The sequence below is a fragment of the Nicotiana tabacum genome, chromosome 24 (genome assembly GCF_000715075.1).
Source record: "Nicotiana tabacum cultivar K326 chromosome 24, ASM71507v2, whole genome shotgun sequence".
Classification (NCBI taxonomy): domain Eukaryota; kingdom Viridiplantae; phylum Streptophyta; class Magnoliopsida; order Solanales; family Solanaceae; genus Nicotiana; species Nicotiana tabacum.
Genome location: NC_134103.1, coordinates 10,130,503 through 10,157,477, shown reverse-complemented (window position 1 = coordinate 10,157,477; position 26,975 = coordinate 10,130,503). Strand labels below are relative to the sequence as shown.

Sequence of the window (26,975 nt, the reverse complement as noted above, 5' to 3'; positions counted from 1 at the left end):
AGCCCAAAACAATGTTCGTTTTGATTATTGCTTGTATCATATTGTTAAATCCATTGTTTCGGAGCAACCAAAAGCCCCATTTTATAAAACAACCGATTTGGTGTGGTGGGATCGTTTTCTATTTTCTTTTCTAATTATGCCCTTACTTATTACTCCATAATTTTATTTTATCATTTAATTTTTTTTATTTTAACTCCAAATCTCCAATATATTAACCTACTTTGTCTTTTTTAATCTTTTCTAGAGTTGGTTTGCCCCGTTCTTTTTATTATCTAAGTCTCCGTTCGATTCTTTGTATCTTTTCATCGTTTTATTTTTTTTTTTTCTTGTATTGCTAATATTAGTTAACATTTGTTTTTTCAGGTTTTTGCTCTTGTTTCCAAGCTAGGTGATTAATGATAAATTAATAGAAAAGAGTTTTCTTAAATTAATTTTATGTGTAATTCTTGATAAACTTTATTTAAAATAATTGCGGGTATTTTAGTGAAGTACAATACAGTCAAACCAAATAACAAAAATATTATTTAACAATAGCAAACGATACAATCTATTCAAACGATATATCGATAAAATGATACGCTACAATACAGTATATTATAAAACAATGGTAACAATGATCCAAACATTAAGTAAATGCCCCAAAAACAAAGTCCCAATTTTGTTTCGGACCTTCCAACCTTTTTCTCTTTCGTTTGCCCAAACAACAAACCAGAAAAACAAAACCATCAAAAGATCAAAAACCAATCAAAAGAAGAAAAATTTCCCAAATCTTACAATCTTATTACAATGATGGCAGCAGCTAAAGCCAACCCAAATTCCCTTTTCCTTTCATCTTCATCAACCCCTTACTCTTCTTTCCCACCACTTCACCGGATTTCTTTAAATAAGCTTCCTTTTTTGCCCCGTTCTCAATGTTCAAACCTTATTTCTGCTTGTTCCAAAAAACCCATTTCGGGTTCTGTGAATTTGGATCCGAGTATCACTAGTTTCGGGTCCGGGTCAACAAAGGTTGATTCTTTGGATGAAAGTGCTGAAGTTTCGTCTTCTCCTTCTAATGCCATTGATTTTCTCACTTTGTGTCATAGTCTTAAGGTAAATGTATCATTGCATGTGAATAATTTTGTGCTTTTCATGTACTTTTTAATTTTTTTGAGCTTAAGTTCTGTACATTGACGGTGAAAATATATTTAAGAAATCCGATGCTTACAAGGTAATCACAGGTAACTCTATTTAATAGCATTGGTAATTTCTAATAAATGGTAAGTATCTTGTGATAACATTACACCGATGTGATATATTGTGATCTTTTAGAAATTTTACGTATTAATACACAAATGCGCATATTCATTAGTTTATGCTGCAGAATGGAGAACTGGGCATGCTTGTTAAGGGGTTAAAGTGGGGAAAACTTGGGAATTTGGCAACTTGGGCTGAATTTATTTGAAAGGTTATAGTTTGATGAAGTAAAAGAATGCACTTTTGTGATATCTAGGCTTTCAAAACGTCTAAGTATAAGGAATCCAAAAAAAAAAATACTCGGTTGATTTCTTCCCATCTGCCTAAGCGTTGGTAGGCAAATTACTCGGTACCCTGTGGGGGTGGGAAGTAACAAATTAGCAACTACCGGGTGGAATAGTTGAGGTGCGCGCATGCTGGCCTGGACACCACCATCTTAAAAAAGAAAAGTTTAAGTAATCAAAATCTAATAAAAGGTTCTTCAATGGGATGACTGAGTGGTTAAGACATAGAAGTAGCAACCTGGAGAACTTAGGTGTGAACCCCAGCTGCAACACTCAACGTGAGCCAATCTTGACAGGAAGTTTACCTAGAATCTCTACTTGTAGGCCATAGCAAGTTGTCGAGTGGATTAGTCGAGGTGTGAGAAGTTGTCCACGACATTACTATTATAATAAAAACGGTATTGAGTTTAGATGTTAGGCTATCCTGGTCAAATATGTATCAATACACTTAAGAAGTAAAAGAGGTCTCTTTTATGGGTTGCTTTGTGTTTGGTTTAGTGCAGTTCATAATAGCTTTCTTGCGCTATGCGGTAGATTGTAGCATTTGTAACCTGAACTCAATTTGGCTCAAACACTGATATATCTTGTAAAGTGGTCACCAGCCAAAACCAGAACCAGAACCACAAACTTAAGCTTTGCTAAATGAGCAGTTAATCTTTAATAGGAAAAGCCGAAGAGAGGGATGGTATATTTTTGGTTCCAACTGAAGAAATGTCTCTTCTCAGCAGTTTTCTCTGCCTGAAGCTATCTGATTCTTCAAACTCATGTAGGCAATTGAGTGTGTCGTCTTGGACAAAGTTTTAGTAGTACATTTTATAAATTGAGTTAGAAATAAGAATAATGTCATCCATTTTTCTCCTGCAGGTCTTTTTCAGTTGACTCTATTTGCTGTGCAATGCTGTCTTAATGATTGATTGTATTTTTATTTTTATTTTTATTTTTTGTATTGCATTTTGTCTGTGCTCTACATTCAATTTGACTAGGATGCATCCCAAGTTTGCCACAATGTTTGGTTGGGAAGTATAACACGCATCTCTACTTGTTTTGTAGACCCAAAAGCGGAAGGGATGGGTAAATCATGGGATAAAAGGTCCTGAGTCTATTGCTGATCATATGTACCTAATGTCCGTGATGGCTTTGATCGCTAGTGACCTTCCCGATGTTAACAGAGAAAGGTTGGATTTAATATAACTGATATAGAACTTGCTATTTTGATTCAAATTTGTTGATGCTTCTGCTATGTTGCTAGCAAAATGTAGGGGGAATAAGGGGGTTAAAGGTTGCTTACCGTGGTTTTCCAAACTTCTTCATTCTCAGATGGGAGCAGTTGTGACTGTCTCTGTTTTCTTGTGATGCAAAAGAAGAGGATAAGCAGCCAAGTGCGCATATGCCTAAATTTCTTTTCGAAACGTAGGGCAAAGAAATGTTACTTATATATAACTAACATTTTTCCAAGCATTTACAGTGATTAGAATGTTCATGCAGATTAATGAGAAATCTTAATGGAACTTATATCTGATTTCTCTTCTAATGCATCTGCTAAGAAAACCTAAAATACGGATAACTTCGTGGAGAATTTTCTATGTTGTTCTTGCGTTTTGATTGAAGTTTACTGAATTACATGTTACTAGAACAAGTTGAGAATATTGCACTAACCAAAGGGGTCTTTTAGCCCGTTGGTTTGCTAATTCGGCTGATAATACCATTAAGTGGTCTAACGAAATTTTTCGAAGTTTTTGTTTACCAAGGGATCATGGTGAAGTTATATGAGATCTGAATGATGTAATCTGCCGTATCTACCAACATAGAATTGCCTTGGTAGAACCTAGTACGCTGTTCGTGTTGATTGCTCAAATGTGGTGTGTTGTTCTTACATAGAAACCTGAAGTTTGTCCATGCAAACATGATCTCTATGCTCGTTCTAGCGTGTTACTTTCTTGATGCTTATGTTCATCTTTTTGCGTCATCCAAGTTAATTGCTACTCGATTTATGTAACAGGTGCATTAAGATGGCCATTGTTCATGACATTGCTGAAGGTATTTCCTCAAAACACAAAAGTATTTTTCTAAGAAAGCTTTTCTGTTTTCGACTTGTAGGCTAAATTATTTGCAGCGACTACATTTTTATATGATTTATCCAGTATCAAGATGATGAATATAGTATTCATTTCAGAAGCAATAAAAAGAAAAAATGAAATGATAAATCCAAGCATGCAAATTATGGTGCTTTTTAGCGGTCGCTGCTGCGAAAAAAGGCAACTATACCCACCAAGAATACAAAAAGATAAAGATGGATAAGACACCATAAATAACCATAGACAAAAGAAAGGAGAAAAAAGGGGCTTTTTTTTTTTTTTTTTTTGGGGGGGGGGGGGGGAGGGGGGAGGCGAAGCACCTGCTAGTGTTTAGTGTGTTTATTAGTTGATCTTTGTACACGTACTAGCAAAGTTCTAATTGGGATTGTATTCTTTGTTGTAAGAATTAGGTTTACCACCTTCTAAATTTTTCTCTGGTGTTTTCTATTGCTAGCTTTGTCTTCTTTTTCTTTTGGCTGTATGGGGGCTGAGGAAGAGGATTTTCACCATGTTTTCTATTTTTATTTTTATTTTTGCATTTGATGAGAATTTTAAAATGTTATAGCAATTGTTGGAGATATAACTCCATCTGATGGTGTGCCTAAGGCTGAGAAAAGCAGACGTGAGCAAGCTGCCTTGAATGAAATGTGCAAAATTCTTGGTGGAGGGATGAGAGGTATTCCCTTATGGTTTTTACATCTCAACAAGGTTTATTTGTATTTCGTATCATACTCATTTAAAAAAAAACATACTTTTTATTGCATTTTCTAATGTCATGCTTTATAATATTCCAGCTGAAGAGATTAAAGAACTGTGGCAAGAGTATGAAAATAATGCTTCATTAGAGGCCAATCTTGTAAAAGATTTTGACAAGGTATGAAAACTAGCTTCATCTTTTATTTGAGTATAATCTTCAGGAAAAAGTGTCACATCTCGGATATAATAATTTCTTTCTGGTCGAAGTTTGGGTTTCCAAAGTCAGTAGCATGCAATTCATTATTAAAATATTAATTTAGTACTCTTTATCAATCACTGGTTCTTTCAACTACGCCTTCTTTAAAGTTAGTGTATATCCTCCGCCGGAAACAGTTGGAGCAGCTGTGAACATGCTCATTTCATGTTGCATATCTCATCCTCCGGAAAATTGGTGTGTATGCTTATCTTGGTTACCAACGACCACACTTGATCCTATTCATGCATCTTTCCTTGTAGTGATTGTTGAATTATGTTCACTCACCGCTTCTGTGTTGTCTTCCATCCTGTTAGTCTTGCATCTGTAATTGAAAACTATCGAGTTGGTTCTTATCATTTCAGTAGGTCATTAGATCTTATAGTGTCTGATCATTTCACCATTTTCCCAATCTTATCCAGGTTGAAATGATTCTGCAGGCATTGGAATATGAATCAGGTAAATAACTCTTCTCCAATGAATTAAGTTAAAATATAAGAACCTATAAATTTTGCTGAAATTCTTTTTCTTCTTTGTGCTTCTCACTGATTTCCATATTGTCTTATGCTTTTGGCATACCTTGTATAATTAAGGATTTGTTCATATATTTAGATGTCATTGATACATCCTTTTCTCTCTTGAGAGTTAGATGTCTAAGACCCTCTAAAGTGATTTAACCATTCAAATTATTTGGGCTGCATGTAGTTGGCAGTTAAATGTCCGCTTTACTATAGCAATTCCTTGTTGGTTCATTTAAGACTGCCGATAGAAAATCGAAGTGAAAAGTTGATCCGTGTATCAAATGACAAAAGGGGCCGTAAAACTAATTTAACGGAGGTGTTTCTTCTCCAATTTGTTGTCAAACTAATTTTGCGAAGTTGTTCCTTCTCCAATTTGTTGTCTATCAGGACCTAGATAGTCATCATTTGGTTTTAAATATTTTTGCAGCTTACAGGTCAGTCTCACTGTCACCACATGTGTCACCCCTTGAGCGTTGAAGTACTAACAGAAATGCAGCTAAAAACATTTAATTTCTTTCTGCAGTAAAGTGTACTGAAATTTTAAAGGTTCCTGGATGAGTCATTTATTGGTACAGTCAAACTTCTCCATAACAGTCACCCTATATAACAACATTTTACTATCAAAACCAAGTTTTTTTTCGGAACTGATTTTTCATGTTATATTTACCCACTATAACAGCTTTTTACCTATATAACAGTATTACATTTGATGCAGCATGATTTTCTACAATCTTCTACATGTTCTTCTTTCTGTTCCTTTTACTGATAGACCTTCGTTTATGACAGAACACGGAAAGGTGCTGGACGAGTTTTTCCTTTCAACTGCAGGTAAATGACCCTTTAATTCAGCTTAGGAAAAAAAATGAGTTCTTTTTCTTGCCCGTCATTGAGTTATTTCTTGACATTGTATATATATATATTGACATGCAGGAAAATTTCAAACAGAAATAGGAAAAAGCTGGGCTGCTGAAATCCATTCCCGGAGAAACTCCAGATTGGAAAAGAGACTCAACTAATCCTTATTGATATTTTGCATTTATACAATCTTAGCGCCTTCCTTCTTCAAATAACTGAGAGATAGCCTAATGTGTTAATGTAATCGGAGAGTAAAAGTGTACTCGCTTCTTGTTCAGCTAAGCTCCGATTAAGCTGAACGTTTGAAGTAAAATTAAGGTAGGAGATGCTGTACTAGGGATATACTTACCTGTTGCATGCACTGGGAACTATTTTTCGAAAAATTCAGCAGTTTTTGCTATGATCGATTATACTGTTCTATGTAGAGTAATATGTGAATTTTACAACATTCCTCAAAGACAAGTGTGTCTTGGTTCGCCCCCCCCCCCAATTATCTTGATGGTTGCATATTAAATTGCTATTTGGTCCTTCAGGTTGGAGAGAAAAAACAGCTAAATGAGGAGAAATTATAGGATGGTTAAACTCTTTTTTTAATTGGTTTTCCCATCCGATGTCCCTTACCTGCATTGGGCGCCGGACTAATTTGAATTCGCGTTAAGGCCCATTGAAAGAGGGAAAGCATTTTCTACAAGGATGTTTTTTATTCTTGGGGTTCAAATCCGAGATCTCTTATTAAAGGCGGAGATTTGATCCGTCTCACCATAATCCTTGATTTTAAACTCTAATTCTTACTCTCCAATCCACGTGTCCCTCATACAGAAAAAGTTGAAACTTGAAGAGATTGCTACACAAATAGTCGGTCAGATTTAATGTTTATTGTTTTTAGCCGATATACATAGTTATACATAGATTATACATGAATTATACATATATTATATATTCACCAGATTAGGTGGACGGCTATTTGGGTTAATTCTTCAAACTGGTGAAAGCATAGGAGCTTAGGACAAGGAAGTTGGGCCTGTGTTCATCATTTGGATCCAATTTTCTATTAGCCCAGCCCAAGATTGAGTTAAGAATACTGGCCTATAGTATTGTGGGCCAAGATGAGTCAAACTGGCCCATAAAGATTTATATCATTTCACAATAGGAATCTTACATAAATGTCTCAAATAAGTTTCAACTTACCAACCTCTAGCCATTAATCATAAACTTATCAAAACTAGTCAAGCACATATAAAAATTGAAAACCCAAATAAATAAGATTTTTTCTCTTCAAGAATCACATGCAAAGATCTCCTTCCATATTTTTAAGGTTGATCAGCAACATTAGATGCAAGACGAAAATAAAATTTCATGGATGAGGTAGCAAACAAGGTGAAGAAATACAATATATATATATATATATATATATATATATATATATATATATATATATATATAAGATTCCAAAAATCTAAGCAAAAATGAACTTCTTTCAATGGGTATGGTTGAAATTCATTGAAAACATATAGATGAGTCAATATACAAATTTTGAGGAAGATTGGAGGTGATTTGGACTGATTTGGTATCAAAATTTATAGTTAAAATCGAGTTCAAAAAATTGTTCTGCGATATATGTATCACACATGTATCACATACACAGGTATACATGAATATACATGTGATACATATATGATACAAATATGATACACGGTATGATACACATCATTTTTTCATGTTTCATCTTCTACTTCGAATTTTTAATTCAAACCACCTCAAAACTCCGCCAAATCATCCCAAAACTAAGATTCAAACTCCTTAAGATGTACCCAATCTATTCTAATAACACTCACTCAAAAGAAAGCAAAGATTTTACTTTTTTTGGCTACAAATAGTAATTGGCTAATATTGATAACATTTGTCTAATATTTAATGAATTGACCAATTTTTGTAATAAGCAACTTATAAATGGACATAGCTGGTAGTTTCCCTTTCACGATTATCTCTCGAGATAATCAGTGCATTTTCATATATACCCAGTTTTGGGGTCACCGGTAGAGTTATACCCGCATTTCACAAAATTTTGTAAAATGTACCCGCTCAGATATGAAGTAATTTAATTTTTTTCAATGCAACTTCAGAAATCAAATGTGGAGTTCTTTTATCTTTCAAATATAACTTCAGAAATTCGAATCTGAGGTAGTTCAATCTCTTTATTGCAGATATCAAATTTGAAGTTCTTCTATCTTTCAAACGTAATTTCAAAAATTTAAATCTTAAGTAGTCCAATCTATTGAATGCAACTTCAGATTTCGAATCTTAAGTTCTGAAACATAAACTTGTTCTTCGAATTTCAACAATCCAATACACGATTCAATGCCCAAATCTACTCCAAATTAGCTCAAAGTTGAAACATAACTTTCAAATATCATAAAGAACAAATCTCAATCATCAAATTGTCAAAACAACAATAAAATTTAACAACCCCATTTTACAACTAAAAAGAAGAAGAAGAGAAAAGTGTATATATCTGAAATTATCCAAAAATTAGATTTCAATTAATTTTTTTTAAAAATGGGTACAAATTGAATGAGTGGCGCAAAATTGAGAGGCGACAGGAAAATTTTACGAGATAATTCCAATATTCTGCAAATGTAAGCAAAGATATGGATAACTTTGTTTGAACTTTGAATTTGAGAATGAATTAAAAAGTCAATAAGGACAATTAAACTTTGGAAAACGACGTTAAATCTTAAATACAGTATAAATCCTAGACTTTCTAGAAGGCTCTCAAAGTGGGACCATAATTCATTAGGGGAAATTTTCAGATTATTTTACCATAATCTTAAAGTTCTAGTTGAAAACATCAATTCTTTGTCTCATATCCAAATTATGTTTACCCAAATCATTTCTCATTTTCTGAAACGAAAACATCTAGATTAAGTGGGCGTTTGGAGACAAGAATTTTTTCACTTTTTTCGAAATCAGTGTTCGGCTATAAAATTTTCAATTTTCACTTGAAAATGAAATTCTATAATTTGGAATTTTTTGAAAATTTAAAAAATTCCAAAAAGTTGTTTTTCAAATTTTTCACTCATATTACTCACAAAACTTCAAAAACAACCCAAAATTATGTTCATGTCCAATACAACTCTAATTTTCAAATATCATTTTTACTTTAAAAAAATTTTTACTTTTTTTTTTTTTTATAATTTGTTCAATGGAAGTAAGAAGCAAATGGCACTTGCAAATTGGCAAAATGGCACTGTCGTGTGTGATATTTTCCTTGGAATACAACTGACTCCATTGCACATAGACAAAGGATGAGGAATTGTCCTCAAGGTTACGTGTATCAAAGGCAACTAAAACACTAGTTGATTAACCAACTTTTATATATATATATGTTCGGCTATCTTTACACGTACCTCGACTAATTTTATAAAACAAATATTGATACATTTAGGTATATATTTAAGGACCTATTCTCTAAATTTTAATCCGCCGCAGTTATGTAAGATCGTAAGAGAAATGCCAACAATATTGTTGATAGTTCTTCAATGAATTTAGGCAGGTATTACCAGGGGCACATGTAGCATCAAGGAAATTGAACACATAACTTTTGATGCGAAATATAAATTTATATGTAAAAATTTATGAAAATTACAACAAAAAGTACATATAAATCTATAGCCTTAAAAATATAATGAGTTCGATGATAAAAATCTTAAAGGTTGAACCCGTAAAATTTAAATTTTTGATACGCTTCCGTGTTACACACGGGGGTAGGGAATTCAAGATTCAAAGAAAGTGCAGAAATATTGTAACGACCCGACTGGTCGTTTTACTTTTTAAAACCTCGTTCCCCTAAATAAGACCCCCTGTACGTGCTTCTACTATTTTATGGCTTACGGGGATGGTTAGCTCGGGATTTGGAAGGGTTCGGGTTGAAATCGGAACACTTGGTTCCTTAAGGTTGGCTAAAAGGCTAAGTTTGACTTCGATCAACGTTTTGAGTAAACGACCTAGGAATCGGGATTTAACGGTTCCAATAGGTTCGTATGATGATTTCGAACTTAGGCATATATTCGGATCGGGTTTTGGATGAACCGGAAGCATCTCTGCGCCTAATAGTGAAAGTTGGTTCTTTGAAAGTTTTTAAAATTCTTTAAATTTGGTTTGAAGTAGGTTTTAGTGTTATCGAGGTCCAAATGGAATTTCGAGACCGGGAATAGTTCCCTAGCGTCATTTAAGATTTGCACGCAAAATTTGGTGTCATTTTGAGTAGTTTAAGTACGTTTCGGCGCGTTGGGAATAAATTAAAGAACTTGAAGTTCATATTTTGATTCAATTGGTTTGGGGTGTGATTCTTAGTTTTGATGTTATTTTGTACGTTTTAAGAGTTTAAGCGAGTCCGTTTTATGATTCTAAACTTGTTGGTATGTTGGGACGGGGACTCGAGGGCCCCGGATGTCGTTCGGACGATGCGCAGATTGAGTTTGAAACTAAAAAGGGCTGCTAGTTGCACCAGTACTGGTGTAACTGCACATGCGAGCCCGCAGATGCGTGGTTCGTGCCACAGAAGCGGGCTGGGGGCATTTGGCCATGGACCGCAGATGCGTGCGAGTTTGCGCACCTGCGAATGCGCAGGTGCGATTGGGGAAACCGCAGAAGCGGCTATGTCCGCAAGTGCGCGTCGAAAGTCGCAGGAGCGGTCGCGCAGGAGCGGCTCTAACTCCGCAGATGCGAACATTGGCCAGCTGGGGGAGGATTGCACCTGCGATATTTCCTCCGCAGAAGCGGCACCACAGGTGCGGCAGTGGCCTCGCAGGTACGAGATTCGCTGGGCAGCCGTTTTAAATACGGGACTTAGGCATTTTGCCCACTTCTTACGCTTCTTGGGGGCGATTTGGGAGCTGGTTAGAGAGGGGATTTTCATCAACTCATTGAGGTAAGTAATTCCTATCAAATGTGAGTTAAATACATAGTTTATGGGTAGATTATAATATGTAAATTAGTGAAAATCTTGGGGTTTAGGTGAAAATCTAGGTTTTGATAAAGAGGAGATTTAACCACGAAATTTGTTAAGGAACCTAGTGAAAATCATATATTTGAATTCATAATGTCATGGTAACAACCTTCTCCGAAAATTTTCAGAATTCGGGCACGTGGGCCCGGGGTAAATTTTTGGGATTTTTCAAATATGCTTGGGAAATCACTTTGATAATTAAGATATGAACTTTTGAACATGTATTGATCATTTTATATAATTTTTGACTAGTTTCGATTCGTTTGGCACCAAATTGAGGGTTTGAGCACAACCTTGGCCAGATAGTAGGCTTTGAGACGAGGTAAGTCTCTTTTCTAACCTTATAAGAGGGAATTATCCCCATAGGTGAATCGATTAACATGTGTTTCTATTTGTGGAGGGGCTATAAGGGTGGCAAGTGGGCCGGTCCCGGACCTAAACGGGCCAAGTGGTCCGATCCAAACGGTCCCGGTCTGGTCCCAAATTAAACGGGCCAAACGGTCCTGGGCTAAACGGTCTTTTTGTAGGAATCGGCCCGGGATCGGGACCGGGACCATTTGGTCCCGGGCTAAACGGTCCCGGCCCACGGGCTAAATGGGCTAAGTGGGCCCAACAGATTTTTTTTTATAAAAAAACTAAATAAATATTAGAGACAAAAGGATGTTAAAAAAAATATCTAAAGCGATGCTTTGTAAATTTTATTATAGAATTGTGACCTAAATTTTATTTAACATATATATACACTATACTATATATACATCTTATATCGAATATAACTATATATATATATATATATATATATATATATATATATATATATATATATATATATATATATTATACATTTAGTATATATACTATACTATACTATACTATATATACATCTTATATCGATATATATATATATATATATATATATATATATATATATATATATATATATATATATATATATATCTTTATTTGTTGCAGAAAGGACCAAAGTATGGTACTTTTTAGCTGGTATAAATATGGAATGATAGAAGATCAAGTTTTAGCTCAACTCAGATTACAGTTTCAACTAAAACTGAGTTGAGCTAAAACTTAATCTTCTATCATTCCATATTTATACTAGCTAAAAAGTACCATACTTTGGTCATTTCATGTTACTACTAAAAAGTATATATATACTAAGTGTATAGTATATAAGTTGTATAAGATGTACATATAGTATAGTATAAGCTATATTCGATATATATATATATATATATATATATATATATATATATATATATATATATCAAATAATATTAATTATTATACACTTAGTAACAATAAAGTAAGCAATAATAGCAATTATAGAAGGAAATTAGAGAGAGATTGTGATAGATTGATGATTTTGTAAGAAAAAATAAAAGAATGAGGGGGTATTTATAGTTGAAAATAGGAAAAAAATGTAATTATAAAAAGTTTGGGGTTAAAACAATGTGTGTGTGGGGGGGGGGGAGGGAATATTGGGGGTTAAATGGCTATTTTATAAATAGCCAACGGCTATTTTTGACAGCCCAACGACTATATTTTTTTAAAAAAAAAGAAAAAGGAACCGTTTGGCCCGCTAAGGGACCGGTCCGGTCCCGGTCCCTGGCGGGCTAAATGGTCCCGGGCCTGGTGGGCCCAAATCATAGGACCGACCCACGAGACCGGCCCAGGTCCACTAAAACCGGGCCAAACGGTCCTGGCCCATTTAGCCCGTTTGGCCCATTTGGCCTGCGGTCCTGGGCCTGGACCGGCCCACTTGCCACCCTTAGGGGGTTATGTACACACGAGGTGACGAAAGTCCGTACGTAGCTACTAATTATGCTATTGCCTAGGTAGTCTAAGACCCATATCATGCTATACTTGAGATGTTTGCACCCTTAAATGTTAATTTAATTGCTTAAGTTAGATTGAAAACTTATAAAGGAATTTTTAAAAGGTTAAATTTCATTTACTTGAAGTTGTGGATGAAACACTTGATTGTTATTGAGAATGTCTATTTCTTTAAAGTATTTTTCTTTATGGAGCGGGTCGAACGCCTCCGTAGAAGATAGATGCATCTATGGTTCGTGCCGTTCGACTCTCGGCAGTGCACAATTTAAATATTTATATTAGATCGGGCCGTACAACCTCGGCATAATTTGCGCATAATACATCTTTGGAATCATTTTATAATTGATATTGCTTCATTGGCTTGAGATATAAATTGTTAAATGATGAAAATAAATTCGGGACTTAGTACTTGTGAAAGAATTATTTATTATTTTCTGTTATTGAGTTTTCAGTATTATTTACGAAATCCATGCTTAGTTGTAAATTTTGACATATTATTGTTAGCCCATAATGAGCGTCAAAGTCGACCCCTCGTCACTACTTATTCGAGGTTAGACTGGATACTTATTGGGTACATGTTGTTTATGTACTCACGCTACACTTCTGTACTTAAATGTGCAGGATCTGAGGCAGGTGCATCTGGATATCAGTCCAGCGCGCACTTGATTACCACTTCGAGGCTTCACGGTGAGCTGCCTTCTGAGCCCGTTTTGCAGCAACCCGAGTCTTTTTTTGATTGTATTTTTCTGTCTATTTCACTTCGGACAGTAGACTAGTATTCTTTTGTATATTCTACTAGATGCTCATACACTTGTGATGCCCGGTTTAGACACACACTAGTAGACTTGCGGTTTTGGTTTTATTCTATCAATATGGTTGCACACAGTTGCTTTCGTGTTATTTATTTTAGATTTGTTATATCTCAAATTCTTTTTAAATTAAGGAAAGTGTAATTACTTGGAAAAGAATTTGTTAAAAAAAAAAAATCACGTGACTAGTTCACAGTTGGCTTGCCTAGCGACGGCGTTAGGCGCTATCACGTCCTATTATGAAGTTGGGTCGTTACAAATATGCTCCTAACAAAGTGCGTAAAAAGAAAGTGTGCAAAAATGCATTACTGTCTACATGCAATTAGACCCACAAATTCAGCCAATATTCAAATTTGTTATTATTCAAAATGAGAAAAAAGAAAAATAGGAGAAAGCCCACATTTTGTTCCACCGACAATTAACCACTTAACAAAAGTACGTGATTCCCATTTCGTTTTACTTAAGATTCCCCCCAAAAAAGCAAGACATAATTTGCTCAAGAAAACTAGTGAAAAATTATGTACTTTATTGAATAAGTAAAGTTACCTCCTTGTAGGAATCAGGTCAATGACTCGCTCATTTGACAGACACTCAATCGTGTTCCTTTCTTCGTCAAAAAAAGAAAAAAGAAGAGAAGAATGTCATTTTTATGCTTTTTTTCCTTAACTATTAACATGATATATGGGCATATGTTGGGCCATATGAAGTGATTTTTATAGAAAGTGAGTAAAATTGAGGAGTTTAACTTCAATGTATGGTCCGGCGAGTATAATATTTTTAGAAGAATTAATTTTAAATAATTATTTATCCAATCGTTTAAACTAAAAACAGTCGGTGAATGTATAATATATGAATAATATATGTATAACCATGTAAAATTAGAGTACAATCTATGTACATTTCTAAAAAAAATAAACACTTAATTAAGCTGGTTATTTATGTAAAAACCCATTTTTTACCCCATCAATTTTGTTCGCAATAACGCTCATTTAATCAACACTTCTTTAATTGAAAATAGATTTGGGAAAAAAAAATATTATTTTTGAAAACATAGTAATATACTTTGAAACAAATTTAGAATGTCAAAACGACTAATATTTAAAAATCGAAAAGCATTGATAATTTATTAGAGAAAAAGAACTATCTATAAAAAAGTTAGAATACCATGAAAGTGACATGATATGTTTGGATTTACATTAAAATACTAATTGGGTTTGTACTTTGTGCATGTAAAAGTTAGACTTTGACCGTCACTCACGTGCACAACCACGTATAGAACAAAGGTGATTTGAAAATAAACACTACAAGTTGTAATAAGTTAATCTTAAAATTTTAAATTAAATAATGTCACTATTACTAAGGATTTAATTAATTAATAGACTGTGAGAATCCCATGAGGATTTGTCATTTAGGGAATCAGGGAATAAATCACCATAAATGCTAACAAAAATCAGAACAAAAATAACGCGTTATAATATTTTAATAAGTTGATTTGGATAAATAAATAAATAAATTCCAGTCAAAGTCAATGAATAGAATAGAATAGAATAGTTCAACATCAACCAACTAGAAAACTTGTTTTTTGCTTTGTTTGTATTTGGAGGTAAAGGGAGCTTTCATCCCTTTTATTTTCTATTTATTTTAAGAGAAAGTCTCTTCATTGGTTGAAATATTATTTTCCCAATTTTTTTCTAATATCTTTGGAAAACAAAAATTGTAATTTGATACTTTGCGTATTTCTCTAACCTTTATAACCAACGTTGAAATTTTTGGGTCACATATAAGAATTGTGATAACTATTACTTATTTGATTGTTATAATCAGATTGAGACATCTAAGTTGTCCAAAGAAGATTACTTTTTTTTTTCTATTCAAAGTACATAATGTCTAAAATTCTAACAATTTGCTTACAAAAATTAAAACAACAATGTTCCAGCAAGTGGAATCTTTATTTAATACTAGAACATCATTTTAATGATATTCCTTCTGTAACTAAATAAATGAGTTTTAATTTTTTTAATGACAACAAGCATATAACTGTCAATTACTAGATTAAAGTAAAAAATAAAAACAGCCTTGAAAAATCAAACATATATGACCTGATTTAATTAGTAATTATCTTGATTGAATTTTTCTATACAAATTATTTTAAGAAAAACTTCTGTTTCATAATAACTAAGAATTTTAAGGAATCATCAGCACATAATTGATGTAGGACCATATTGATTAAAGCAACAAAAAAAGGTTTGACAAATTAATGTTTGCTTAGCTAAGCTAAGTAATGTATGATTTTTCTTAAACAATATGCAAATAGAGGCACCTAATACTAATAATTGAAGTCATGTTATCAATCAAATATTAACAGCATCCTTTGGCTCTGTGTGCCATACCAGAAATATTTTGAAAATTTTAATATTACTTGTATGTAATTAAAAAAATTGAAAAAAAAAAACTTCAATTTGGTCTCGCTAATTTTTCTTGAGTTTGCAAATGAAGCTCAGACTCATTAAATTTCAACTTTAAAAAAACCATTAATGAGCTCATATTTTATTTTCGTTTATCTTATTTTATTTTTATCTTTTAATGTGCCCACATTGAACGCCACATCTATTCGTTGACAAGGTCAAAGGGGCGATTTTTCTTTTTATTTAGTAATTATTTTGGCTTGGTAAACGGTGGAATTGATTTAAAGTTAAGTCACATAGTTGGAAAGATTTTCATAATAAGTAGTATATGACAATTTTTTATTTTAATTTTTAAGGCACAAAAGAAATTATTTATAGTAGTATTTATTGCATTTCACTCCAGTCATGATCGAAAATTCTCTTGGTTTATTGCAGTTTAGCCAGGAATGGAGTCTACGTACACCTAATTATATACTACTATCTATTTACAGTAAATTGTGATAAACAAGTATCACACTAAGAATTTTCTAAGTACTGGCATTTACAATGTTGACAACGAAAAAGAAGGAATTTTAAGCAAAGTATATATGACGAGTTAGTAAAAATCAAGTTTGGACAAAAAAATATTAATTTTTTTTTGTCTTGTTGTCTAAAAAATGTTATTTTTATCACCCTAAAAGTGAAAATAATTTAAGTTGCTCAATTATATAAAGAATCAAATTCGAGATTTCTAAGCTTGTTTCGTATGACATGTAGAAATAACCTGATTTATAACTGATAATTACAAATTAACCATCGTTTCAAAAGTAATAAAAATTTAGCCATTTTTTCATGTAAAAATAAAATCTGAACAAAAACACACTTAAAATACGAAAAAGTTCCAGCATAATATGCAAAAGTTTGAATTTTTTACATATGAAATTCCAGCATATTGTGTTGGAATTTCATAATCTGCTGGAGTAACATAATATACTGGAAGTTTATATGCATGAGCTCCATAATCCAGCATATTATGCTGGAACTTTTCGTGTTTCAGATAAGGTATTGTTGTCCAGATTTTATCTCCGCATAAAATAGTGGCTATTTTTCAATGACTTTATAATGCGAGCTATTGTTCAATTACCAGTCAGAAAATTAGCTACCACATACTATTTTTACTACATATTATGTACAACTATTAAAAAGAGCAAACGACTATCTATGAAAATGCAACATATTATTGATTTCTTAGGCTTTCAGCTTTCCTTAATTATACTAATTTTTGGTCTAGTATTTCTAACTATATGGATTTATTTAAGGTCTCGTGAGGATTCCTTGATACAAAATTATGCGTTACTGATATCAATTTAGTTACAAAAACTAATAAGACAAGAGAGATGTATTTAGTTGGTAAAATACATCGGCAATCATAATTTGTGGTTTAAGGTTAGTAAGTGAAAGTCAATTGTTGATTCTATTGACGACTGAAGTGGAGTTAAAAAGGAAAAAGATAATAACTCCACTTAGTTAAAAATAGATGTCGATGTAGTGGTAATAAAGACTAGAGATTTCATGCACAAGGGTGTTGACCTAAAGATAATATTTGAGTTTAAAAAAAATACTAGATGACCTTTTCATGTCTTAGTTGGCGTTTGGACATAAGAATTGTAAAATTTTAAAAAAAAATGAAATTTTTTTTCTAAGTGAAAATGCTATTTAAAAATTAGAATTGTGTTTGGACATCAATATAATTTTGGGTTGTTTTTGAATTTTTGTAAGTGATCTGAGTGAAAATTTTGAAAAACAGCTTTTTGGAGTTTTTCAAATTTTTAAAAAAATTTCAAAATTTATTTTCAAGTGAAATTGAAAATTTTATGGCCAAACACTGATTTCGAAAAAAAGTGAAAATTTTTCGAAAAAAAGAAAAAAAATTCATGGCCAAACGGGCTCTTAAGTATTTATAAATAGAGTTACTTAGTATTTACGCTAGTGAAAGATAGCAATCACTGGTATATGGAGAATATAAATTGGGTTTGTATGAACTTAAAATTATGGATACCGGACATAAAAATATATGAAAAAATTATTAAAATATTAATAAATCGTAATTTTTGACCTCATAATTTTAAAACTAATTAATTTAATGATAAAAATCTAAAGATTGAATCCATACTCCTTAAAATCAAAATATGTTATTCCGAACATAAAATAATACTACTAATATAGAGTAGAAAATTTTAGGCTTGTGAAAAAGCCAAAGCAACAAGTTTGATTATCATTAGCTGCAACGTTGCGCAACCTTACCTTTAAATGTTGTGCATTTTGATGTTGACGTTTTAAGAAGCAAGAAAAACTAATTTAATAATCATAACAAAAATGACTTTTATATGACACCATCTAAAACATCATATTCATATAAATACACATATAGTTTTCAACGTGTAAAAGGTTGTCGCTTTCACTGTTGGGGCACACTAGAAATTGGATTTATCTGACCCCACTTTCCGTGTTCACCCTTTGAGTCTGAACTTCCCAGGTTTACATAAATTTTCTTTTTTGTGGTTTTTGTATTTTAAAGATTGGTTCTTGCATTTGATCATGCCACTGCCATAAAAAAAAAAAGGTAAAAGAAAAGAAATTCCCTTTTTTGGTTTATCTAATTGTTATCTTCACAATTGGATTTACTTCTATGGTTCTTGCTAATTTAGATTTTTGGTTAGAAAGATTGAATTTTTATGTGTGAATTTACATTGGAAATATTTTTTTTATCTGTCTTTTCTTGATTTGGGTATTTGGGTTTTTGTAGTTTTCTATGAGGTGATCTTGGTATTTATTGATTCTACATTTGGTGATCTGGGTTTTTTCTTTTTTTGCTATAAGGGTTGTAAGTAATCTCAGTTTCTTGATTTGGTAAGTTTGTTCAAGATTGGGATTTTGATTCTGATAATAATTTGGTAATGTATCTTGAGCTGAGGGTCTTCTCGAAACAGCCTCTCTACCTCCACAAGGTAGGGTAAGGTCTGCGTACACACTATCCTCCCGACCACACACTGTAGGAATACACTGGGTATGTTGTTGTAGTATAAGAATTCGCTAATCTATGTATCTGATGAATTAGGTAAAGGTCAATATGAATTCTGATTGAATTTGTTTAAAGATCGAGTCTTTTTTGTTGTTTTTTGGCAGCCCACATGTTTAATGAGTTGAATTTCGTGAAAGTTTGAATCTTTTGTTGGTTTTTGTTCTGAAATTCCTAGGTGTTTTGCTTGGAACTGGAGTGGATTGCTTTATCTCTCTTGGGAGTGAATAGGTTTACAAATTTGTATCTTCTAGGATACCAATTTTAACATAGGAAAGACCAATTTATTGCATATTTGGATAACTTTTTGGGGAAAAATCAGTTAGAGCAAGTCTGAACTTCGAGTAGAATTCTTGGAATAGTGGTAATTTTCATTGATGTTTGGAGAGTTTGATAGTATCTAAGAGATGGTGTAAATTTAGCTAGTTTTGGTGGTGGTGGGATGTCAATTGTTTCTCCACCTCCAACTTCTGCACCATTTCCTGTTCCGCCAATTGTCTTAACTCCACCTCCTCAGCTTTCTTCTCCGGCCCCTGCATCTCAGCCTGATGCAACAGCACCACCCGTGTCTTCGATTCCTCCAACCTTGCCTCCTCAATCTGCTCCTCCGACAAATGCAACGTCTCCTTCCCCGGCCTCACCACCTCTACCGCAATCCCCTCCTAACGTGACATCGCCTCCTCCGATGGCTTCTCCACCAACAGCTTCCGCTCCTCCAACAAATGATACAACTCCGACTTTTAGTCCTCCCCCTTTACCTTCCTCGCCTCCACCTAAACCTTCTCCTCCGCCTGCTAGTTCACCGCCACCTCAATCTTCTCCTCCGCCTACTAGTTCACCACCACCGGTGTCTCCTCCGCCTACTAGTTCTCCTCCTCCATCCAGCCCACCAGTTAGTTCCTCACCACCTCCGAAAGTTGAGCCTCCACCTACCTCACCTCCTCCAGAACCAACTCCTCCAACAAATTCACCTCCACCGCCTCCAAAAGCTGATCCTCCTCCACCTATCTCACCTCCACCACAACCAGCCACTCCTCCAAGTTCATCTCCACCACCACCAAAAGTTGATCCGCCACCTACATCTTCTCCGCCACCTCCACAGAATCCGGATCCTACTCCACCACCACAATCTCCTGAATCTCCGGAAGGTTCATCCCCTCCGCCACCTTCGCCCGTGAATCCACCTCCATCACCAGTTTCTCCACCACCACAAGGTTCACCTCCTGCCCCAGCCTCTGACCCTCCTAAAATTTCACCCCCTTCACCACCCCCACCTGCGAATTCACCTCCATCGCCAGCATTTACGCCACCACGAAGTTCACCTCCTACACCGTCCTTGGAACCTCCTAAAACTCCACCTCCTTCACCACCAGTTCCTTCAGATGGCACCACTACCAATAGGTCAAGTAATAATGCAGCGGATAGCTCAAACAGTCCGAGTAGTAGCGGCATAGGGACTGGAGGTACAGTTGCCATTGGCGTTGTTCTTGCTGTTTTATTGCTTAGTATTATTGGAGCAGTGGGTTGGTGCATGTGGAAGCGAAAGAAAAAGGCTTTTCTCCTCAATGGCGAGAATGTCATGCCAACCTCTGTTGGCTCCACCCCACAATCTGGTAATTTTTCACTAGCTAGTATATCATTCATTAGCACGTCAATAAATGTTTCAGATGCTCTCAAGCAACATCAATGTAATATTTGTGGTTCAAAAATATAAATTACAATCTGAGAAGAGTGCAAATTATGTGCAGAGTCTGTCTTATTGAAGATACAAGAATCAACACCTGGGACTGGAAACGGAACTGCCTCCAATTTCCTAATTTCTCCTGCAGGATCTGGTGGATTGGGAAATTCAAAGATATGGTTTACCTATGAAGAACTAGTTAAGGCTACTAATGACTTCTCGGCTGAGAATTTGTTGGGGGCGGGCGGATTTGGTTCTGTATACAAAGGATATCTAGAAGATGGGAGGGATGTAGCAGTAAAGCAACTAGATATTGGTGGGCGCCAGGGAGACCGGGAGTTCAGAGCTGAAGTTGAAATCATCAGTAGAGTACACCATCGCCATTTGGTTTCCCTTGTAGGTTATTGCATTTCTGAGAGTAGAAGGCTCCTTGTTTATGACTATGTCCCAAATAACACCCTTTACTTTCATCTTCATGGTAAATACAAATCTTTTATTTTTCTTTCAAAACTTACTTTTGACATTTGGTCACTAAAACTAGATGTGGATACATGAAATTTACAGCGGCTGGAAGGCCTGTTATGGATTGGACAACACGTGTTAAGATTGCTGTTGGTGCAGCTCGTGGAATAGCTTATCTGCATGAAGATTGTAACTTTCTCTCTTCCTTTATTCTTATAGTTATGGTTGATTATATTCTCTTTGTTTATTCTATTGGTCTGATCTGTAATACACAACCCCTTTGTTCTTGTTGCCTGTAATATTTACGCGGTGCACTTATTCTATTTATCATTGTTTAACCTTTTTTTTTTTTTTTTTTGCATTCTTTAACTATGGATTTCATTATTATCACTCTTCTTTTGTGTTGTTCATTTCTCTTGGTGATAACAGGCAATCCCCGAATTATCCACAGAGACATTAAATCATCAAACATTCTTTTGGATAGTAACTTCGAGGCTCGGGTATGTCAACATCCTCAAACTCCATTATTCACATTCTTTCACTCGTAAACTGCCTTACAATTCTTTTTTTTTCCCCACAGGTTTCTGATTTTGGTTTAGCAAAATTAGCTCAGGATGCAAACACTCATGTTACAACACGTGTTGTTGGAACATTTGGGTATGTTCCTGCACCAAAATTAACACTAATTGGAAAATAGGAAATAATGCACTACATTCCTTCTTTCTATGTGTCTATTCTAATTCCTTGGATCCTTTCAGCTACATGGCTCCTGAATATGCATCAAGCGGCAAGCTGACTGAAAAATCCGACGTATATTCTTTTGGGGTTGTGCTTCTGGAGCTAATTACTGGACGGAAGCCTGTTGATACATCTCAGCCTTTAGGGGAGGAGAGTCTAGTTGAGTGGGTATGTTTGTAGCCAAACCAATCTCTTCTTTCTCTTAGTCCAAAGTCGCATGAGGTCTCTTTCATCAGCCTCTCTCCATGTTATGTGAGAATTATGTCTTGATTTTTTGTCGTAGTTACAAGTTAACATATCTGCATGCGCAGAGTACAAGTACTGTTTTTGTCCATTTCACTAGGATAACCTCTACATTTCATATTAAAACGGATATGTGATTCACCCTGTCATTTTCCACACTGTACGAAAACTTGGTGGATGATGTTTGAAGAAATCGCCATTGGTACTACACTGCTTGTATGCAGCAATTGTCTAGTCGCACCTCTTCGAAAATATTTTCTCTTTTAGGTTTCTTTGTTCTAGCACATTAGCCAGCCAATGTTCTGAGTAGCATGAGGTTTCTATGCTAGAAGTTCCTTTTAACGAAATTCAGACCTCTATCCTGGAAACATAGGGTGGAGAAACTATCAAAATATTTGCCTCTGGAAAGTATGTGTGTCCTTTTAAACTTTAGGGAATAGAGTGTTGCAACAGAACTTGTTACTGTATAGTTGCCTACTTAAACTTAAACAAAATTGCTGAAAAGCTTAATTTTTAAAACAATGACCAAATACAAATTGCTGAGAGTGCTGCTCTTCTTGTTCATGAAAAATAGTACTTTTTAATATCCTTTAGTGATATATAGAAGGCAAGAAAAGGGTGGAGACAGATTTGATGTTATAAGATATTAAGGTGCTCTGACTCTATTCCAACTTATTTGCAGCTTACTTGACTAAGTGGTTGAGATGAAATCTTAAGTCGGTTGTGTACTAATTACACAGATTTGGTGCTTCATTTTTGGAGTGTTTCGGTATTGTACGGGTACATTTGAGTCCATATAATTTTCCGTTTCTTATACCTGGCATGTTACCTAGAACTTTTTAATACGGCCATGCCCAGACCAGCCTGCACACACACTAGACTACTCCATTATTACCCGCATTAAAGTGTTACAGTTATTGTAAATCCATTTAATAATGTGTTATTCTAAAATACTTTGAATTGGTGAATTTCAAAACTTTGAATGATAAACTTTATACTTAAGCATAAGAGGTTAGCTAACTTTTGCTTAATACGTGCTTTTAGTTATGTTTTCCTATCAATTCGGTGTTGATGACATTTAAGAAATGCATAGTCTGTATATTTTGACAAGAGTGGGTTGCTCTAGTGGTAAGCACCCTCCACTTCCAACCAAGAGGTTGTGAGTTCGAGTCACCCCAAGATCAAGGTGGGTAGTTCTTGGAGGGAGGAAGCCGAGGGTCTATCGGAAACAGCCTCTCTACCCCAGGGTAGGGGTAAGATCTGCGTACACACTACCCTCCCCAGACCCCACTAGTGGGATTATATTGGGTTGTTGTTGTTGTTGTTGTTGTTGTTGTTGTTGTTGTTATAGTCTGCATATTTTCTTGGATATTACTCTGAGCAGAAGGCTTCCACTAAAAATGACACTTATTTCCGTTTGGTTTCATTTTTAGTCAGTAGCCTAATTTACAGCTGTATTTCCTAACTAAGTATGGCAGTCATTCTTCTATGTAGGAAGTTTCTGAAAAGACTAATTCTTTCAGTTAGAACTGAATTCTGGTACTAATCACAGGACCTAACTTCGAATCAGCCTAACATTGTTTTTGCAGTCGTATCAATGTAAAACTTTGTGAGTCATGCTGCAATTTGATCTTCTTTTCTTTTCCAGGCTCGGCCTTTGTTTAATCATGCACTCGACAAAGGGGAATTTGATCAGTTGGCAGATCCACGCCTAGAGAATAATTATGTTGCAACCGAGATGTTTCAACTGATTGAAGCAGCTGCAGCTTGTGTGCGCCACTCGGCTGTTAAGAGACCAGGAATGGGACAGGTAACCGATTCTTGATTTCACTAAAATCCTACACCTGAAACACCGTTAAGACTTGTCATGAAGAGGAATTTACGTTCCAATCGTTCTTATTCTTTGCAGATCGTGAGAGCTTTTGATAGTTTGAATATTTCTGATCTGTCAAATGGGATGAAAGTTGGTGAAAGTACGATATATAACACTGCAGAACAATCTGCAGAAATAAGATTGTTTCGAAGGATGGCATTTGGTAGTCCAGATTTTAGTTCTGATTTTTTCAGTCAAGGTACACACCATAGTGGAGAATCGGCTGAAGATAGGGTATAGTTACTATAGCACACAACCAAAAGGCCTTGCTAAAGCAAGTGTATGTATCTGTTTATAGATCAAAATCGCCTACGTTGAGAGGTATACCATTGCCCCTTCGAGGTTTTACTTAGTCGTTGGTTAGGTTTTGTAAGTAGATTCATTTTTTTGTTGACTTACATTTAGGCCCTGCTATTTTGGTAGCAATTTTTCCTGTAAGTAACTGGAATTTTTTTGTCTTCTCCAATATTTGTTCTTTCAAAAGGTTTATTCAATGTATTTGTTCCTCTCAAAATGGTGGAAATGTTAATTTTGATGAGACTTACATGTCTTGAGATTAAAAGCTTTACCACCCCCTTCTCCCCCGGTTTCCGCGAATAAAAAAAATGGAAAAATAGAAAAGCAGGGAAAAAACAGAAAGAGAGAGATAAGAAAATCAATATCTTTTATCTTTACTGTATTAAAAGCACGAAAACCCTTAGCGAAATATCGTTCGCTCTTTTTACTCTTTAAAATATGTAGGTAATATTGGACAATATAATAATTTGAGTATTTCATTAATATTTAAGTATAATTATTTAACTAATTTCCCTACAATTTAGGAATAGTCATTTGTTGTTAATACAATTTTGCCTAAACGTTCACTACACTCTAGGAAAGTGTCTTTCTAATTCCATTTATATTTTGGAGTACTAAATTTCTCCATTCTCCTTCTTAGGTTTAGGTTTAGGAGACTTCTTTTTGTAGTCAATAAAATTTTGCCTATACTAGAAAAGTTTGTCGTTCAACTCCATTTATATTTTGTATTATTAAAATTTTAATAAGATTTTGCCTAATTCTCACTTGACAAAATAGTCATTTAGTAATTTTTTTTTTTGATATATAGGATTTTAAGATCAACTAAAATTTTAAATGTTAAAATTTTTCTTATTTAAACTGTATAGTAATTAGGCTCTAATATTTAGGCCATCAAAACCGGTTAGATTTTACTATTCAAAATAAGGTGTACTAATCAAACTATAGACAAAAACTAAGAAGCGACAATTCCAAACCACTATTGGTACGTTTTTCTATTTTTAATGTCCTCTCTCAATTTATGTCTACAACTATGTGCATATTAATTCTTCTTCTTCTTCTTCTATATCCTTCCGCACAATAGCCAAAAAGTATTTATGAGAAAAAAAAATAAGGATTTGTTGTTCTAGAAATTTAACCTTCCAAACAAAATTCATACATATCGGAGATGTGTTTAAAACTTTCTAAAAGATATTATCCGTGTCAAACACTATAAACTTTTTGATAGGCGAATTTAATTTGAATACTATTTATTATGTATTTCTAATAAAATTGAAAATTATTTGAAAAATATTGTAATTATTCTTGGATGATTTGTTGTGTATACTTGTTTTATTTTTTGGTAATTATAGATATTTTATTACCAAGTAAATATTATATACAAAAAAAAAAAAAAATTGACAGAGAGCTGAACATTCCCCCAGACTCATGTAAAGTAAAACTCCTATAACTCCAAAAATAACTAGACAACAACAAACAATTATAAAGAACAATCACAACTCAGAATTCCTATGTAATAAGCAATATTCATCTAATATATAACCGTAATGTGCTAATAAGTAGCAAACTCCTTATATAACATATTTTGAAATATTTTGACAATTATAAAATAGAAGTTAAGTAAGGAATTTATAATTATTTTTCTAAATTTCTTATGAAATATAACTTTAATTGTATAATTAGCAATTTAAAAATACATGTGCTTTATTAAATCGTTAGAGTTATTATCTCAAATGCAAATAGTAGATGTGCAATTATTTTATCTAAGTCACTGCTAAAATAATAAAAATCTCTTCTCAACATTTTCAATTTCTTAAATCCAAATATATAAATTCACAATAGAAATGAAAAACTAAAATACTCAAGTTTCTTATTTAACAAATTATTTTGTTTTTCTTACAAAAGTATTTTAGAGATTATAAACCATTAAAATATTTTTAATCAAATGTGACTTACCTTAAATAAAATGAGAATTGTCTATAGACACATATGGAAGTTAAACATCGACCGAAAATTGATGAAAAAAAGAATTTTAATTCTGATTTTTAACATGTATTCCATATTTTGACTCCTTCTAAAATAATATTAACATACATATCCTTTCGAAGTCATCAACAGTAAGCAATTCAATTTTTGTCATTCAACTTCCGGATACATTGGGACGTAAAATCTAAAAAAAATTGTCATCTTCCTATGGCAGGAATTTCTATTAATCTATTTAAAGGCTGAAAGTTGATATACCTCCATGAATTTTTATTTCTCACAATCTCTGTTTGAGTTGAATGAAATGCATCATTTTTGTTTTTTGAGTTTTTCTTTCTCGTTCGAAAAGAGCAAACAAGAATTAAACTTCAATTGGATTTAGACCTGGACAACGTAAAGATATTAGAATTCAATGTGATTTAAATAAACTTGAAAGATAGAAATTTTATATTGAATAAAACTATCATTAATTGCAAAAAAAAAAAAATATATATTGATGAGAAAGTTAGAGATGAAATTTTTCATAATATAAAACATGAGATTTACAAAATAAAAAAAATATAAGGACTAATACCAAGGACTAATTACCCCCTCCCCCCTCACCCCCAAACATTATCAAATAAATATCATTTTTATAAATGATCACATTTATT

At 33.8% G+C, this 26,975-nt stretch overlaps 2 protein-coding genes across 2 annotated transcripts; both read left to right on the top strand.

Moving 5' to 3' along the window:
- Positions 1-622: 622 nt before the first annotated feature.
- On the top strand, positions 623-6,377 carry LOC107832532 (uncharacterized). Its single transcript, XM_016660398.2, has 8 exons — positions 623-1,092; positions 2,571-2,695; positions 3,520-3,557; positions 4,161-4,271; positions 4,390-4,469; positions 4,967-5,003; positions 5,852-5,893; positions 5,996-6,377. The coding sequence occupies exons 1-8, from the start codon at positions 634-636 to the stop codon at positions 6,079-6,081; spliced, it is 978 nt and encodes a 325-aa protein (XP_016515884.2). The 5' UTR covers positions 623-633; the 3' UTR covers positions 6,082-6,377.
- Positions 6,378-18,416: 12,039 nt separating this feature from the next.
- LOC107792710 (proline-rich receptor-like protein kinase PERK9) lies at positions 18,417-24,559 on the top strand. The gene is made up of 9 exons (XM_016614948.2): positions 18,417-18,592; positions 19,227-20,661; positions 20,797-21,207; positions 21,294-21,380; positions 21,621-21,691; positions 21,772-21,848; positions 21,950-22,097; positions 23,821-23,982; positions 24,082-24,559. Exons 2-9 carry the CDS (start codon positions 19,491-19,493, stop codon positions 24,283-24,285), a joined length of 2,331 nt encoding a protein of 776 aa, XP_016470434.2. The 5' UTR covers positions 18,417-18,592; positions 19,227-19,490; the 3' UTR covers positions 24,286-24,559.
- The last annotated feature ends 2,416 nt before the right edge of the window (positions 24,560-26,975 follow it).

Bases quoted from the DNA above. Each gene is read 5' to 3' on its own strand.
- LOC107832532 (XM_016660398.2), top strand. From the start codon at position 634: ATGCCCCAAAAACAAAGTCCCAATTTTGTTTCGGACCTTCCAACCTTT. The intron at 4,470-4,966 runs GTATGAAAACTA...AATCTTATCCAG, and splicing joins TTGTAAAAGATTTTGACAAG to GTTGAAATGATTCTGCAGGC. The intron at 5,004-5,851 runs GTAAATAACTCT...CGTTTATGACAG, and splicing joins GGCATTGGAATATGAATCAG to AACACGGAAAGGTGCTGGAC.
- LOC107792710 (XM_016614948.2), top strand. From the start codon at position 19,491: ATGTCAATTGTTTCTCCACCTCCAACTTCTGCACCATTTCCTGTTCCG. The intron at 22,098-23,820 runs GTATGTTTGTAG...TTTCTTTTCCAG, and splicing joins AGGAGAGTCTAGTTGAGTGG to GCTCGGCCTTTGTTTAATCA. The intron at 23,983-24,081 runs GTAACCGATTCT...TATTCTTTGCAG, and splicing joins AGAGACCAGGAATGGGACAG to ATCGTGAGAGCTTTTGATAG.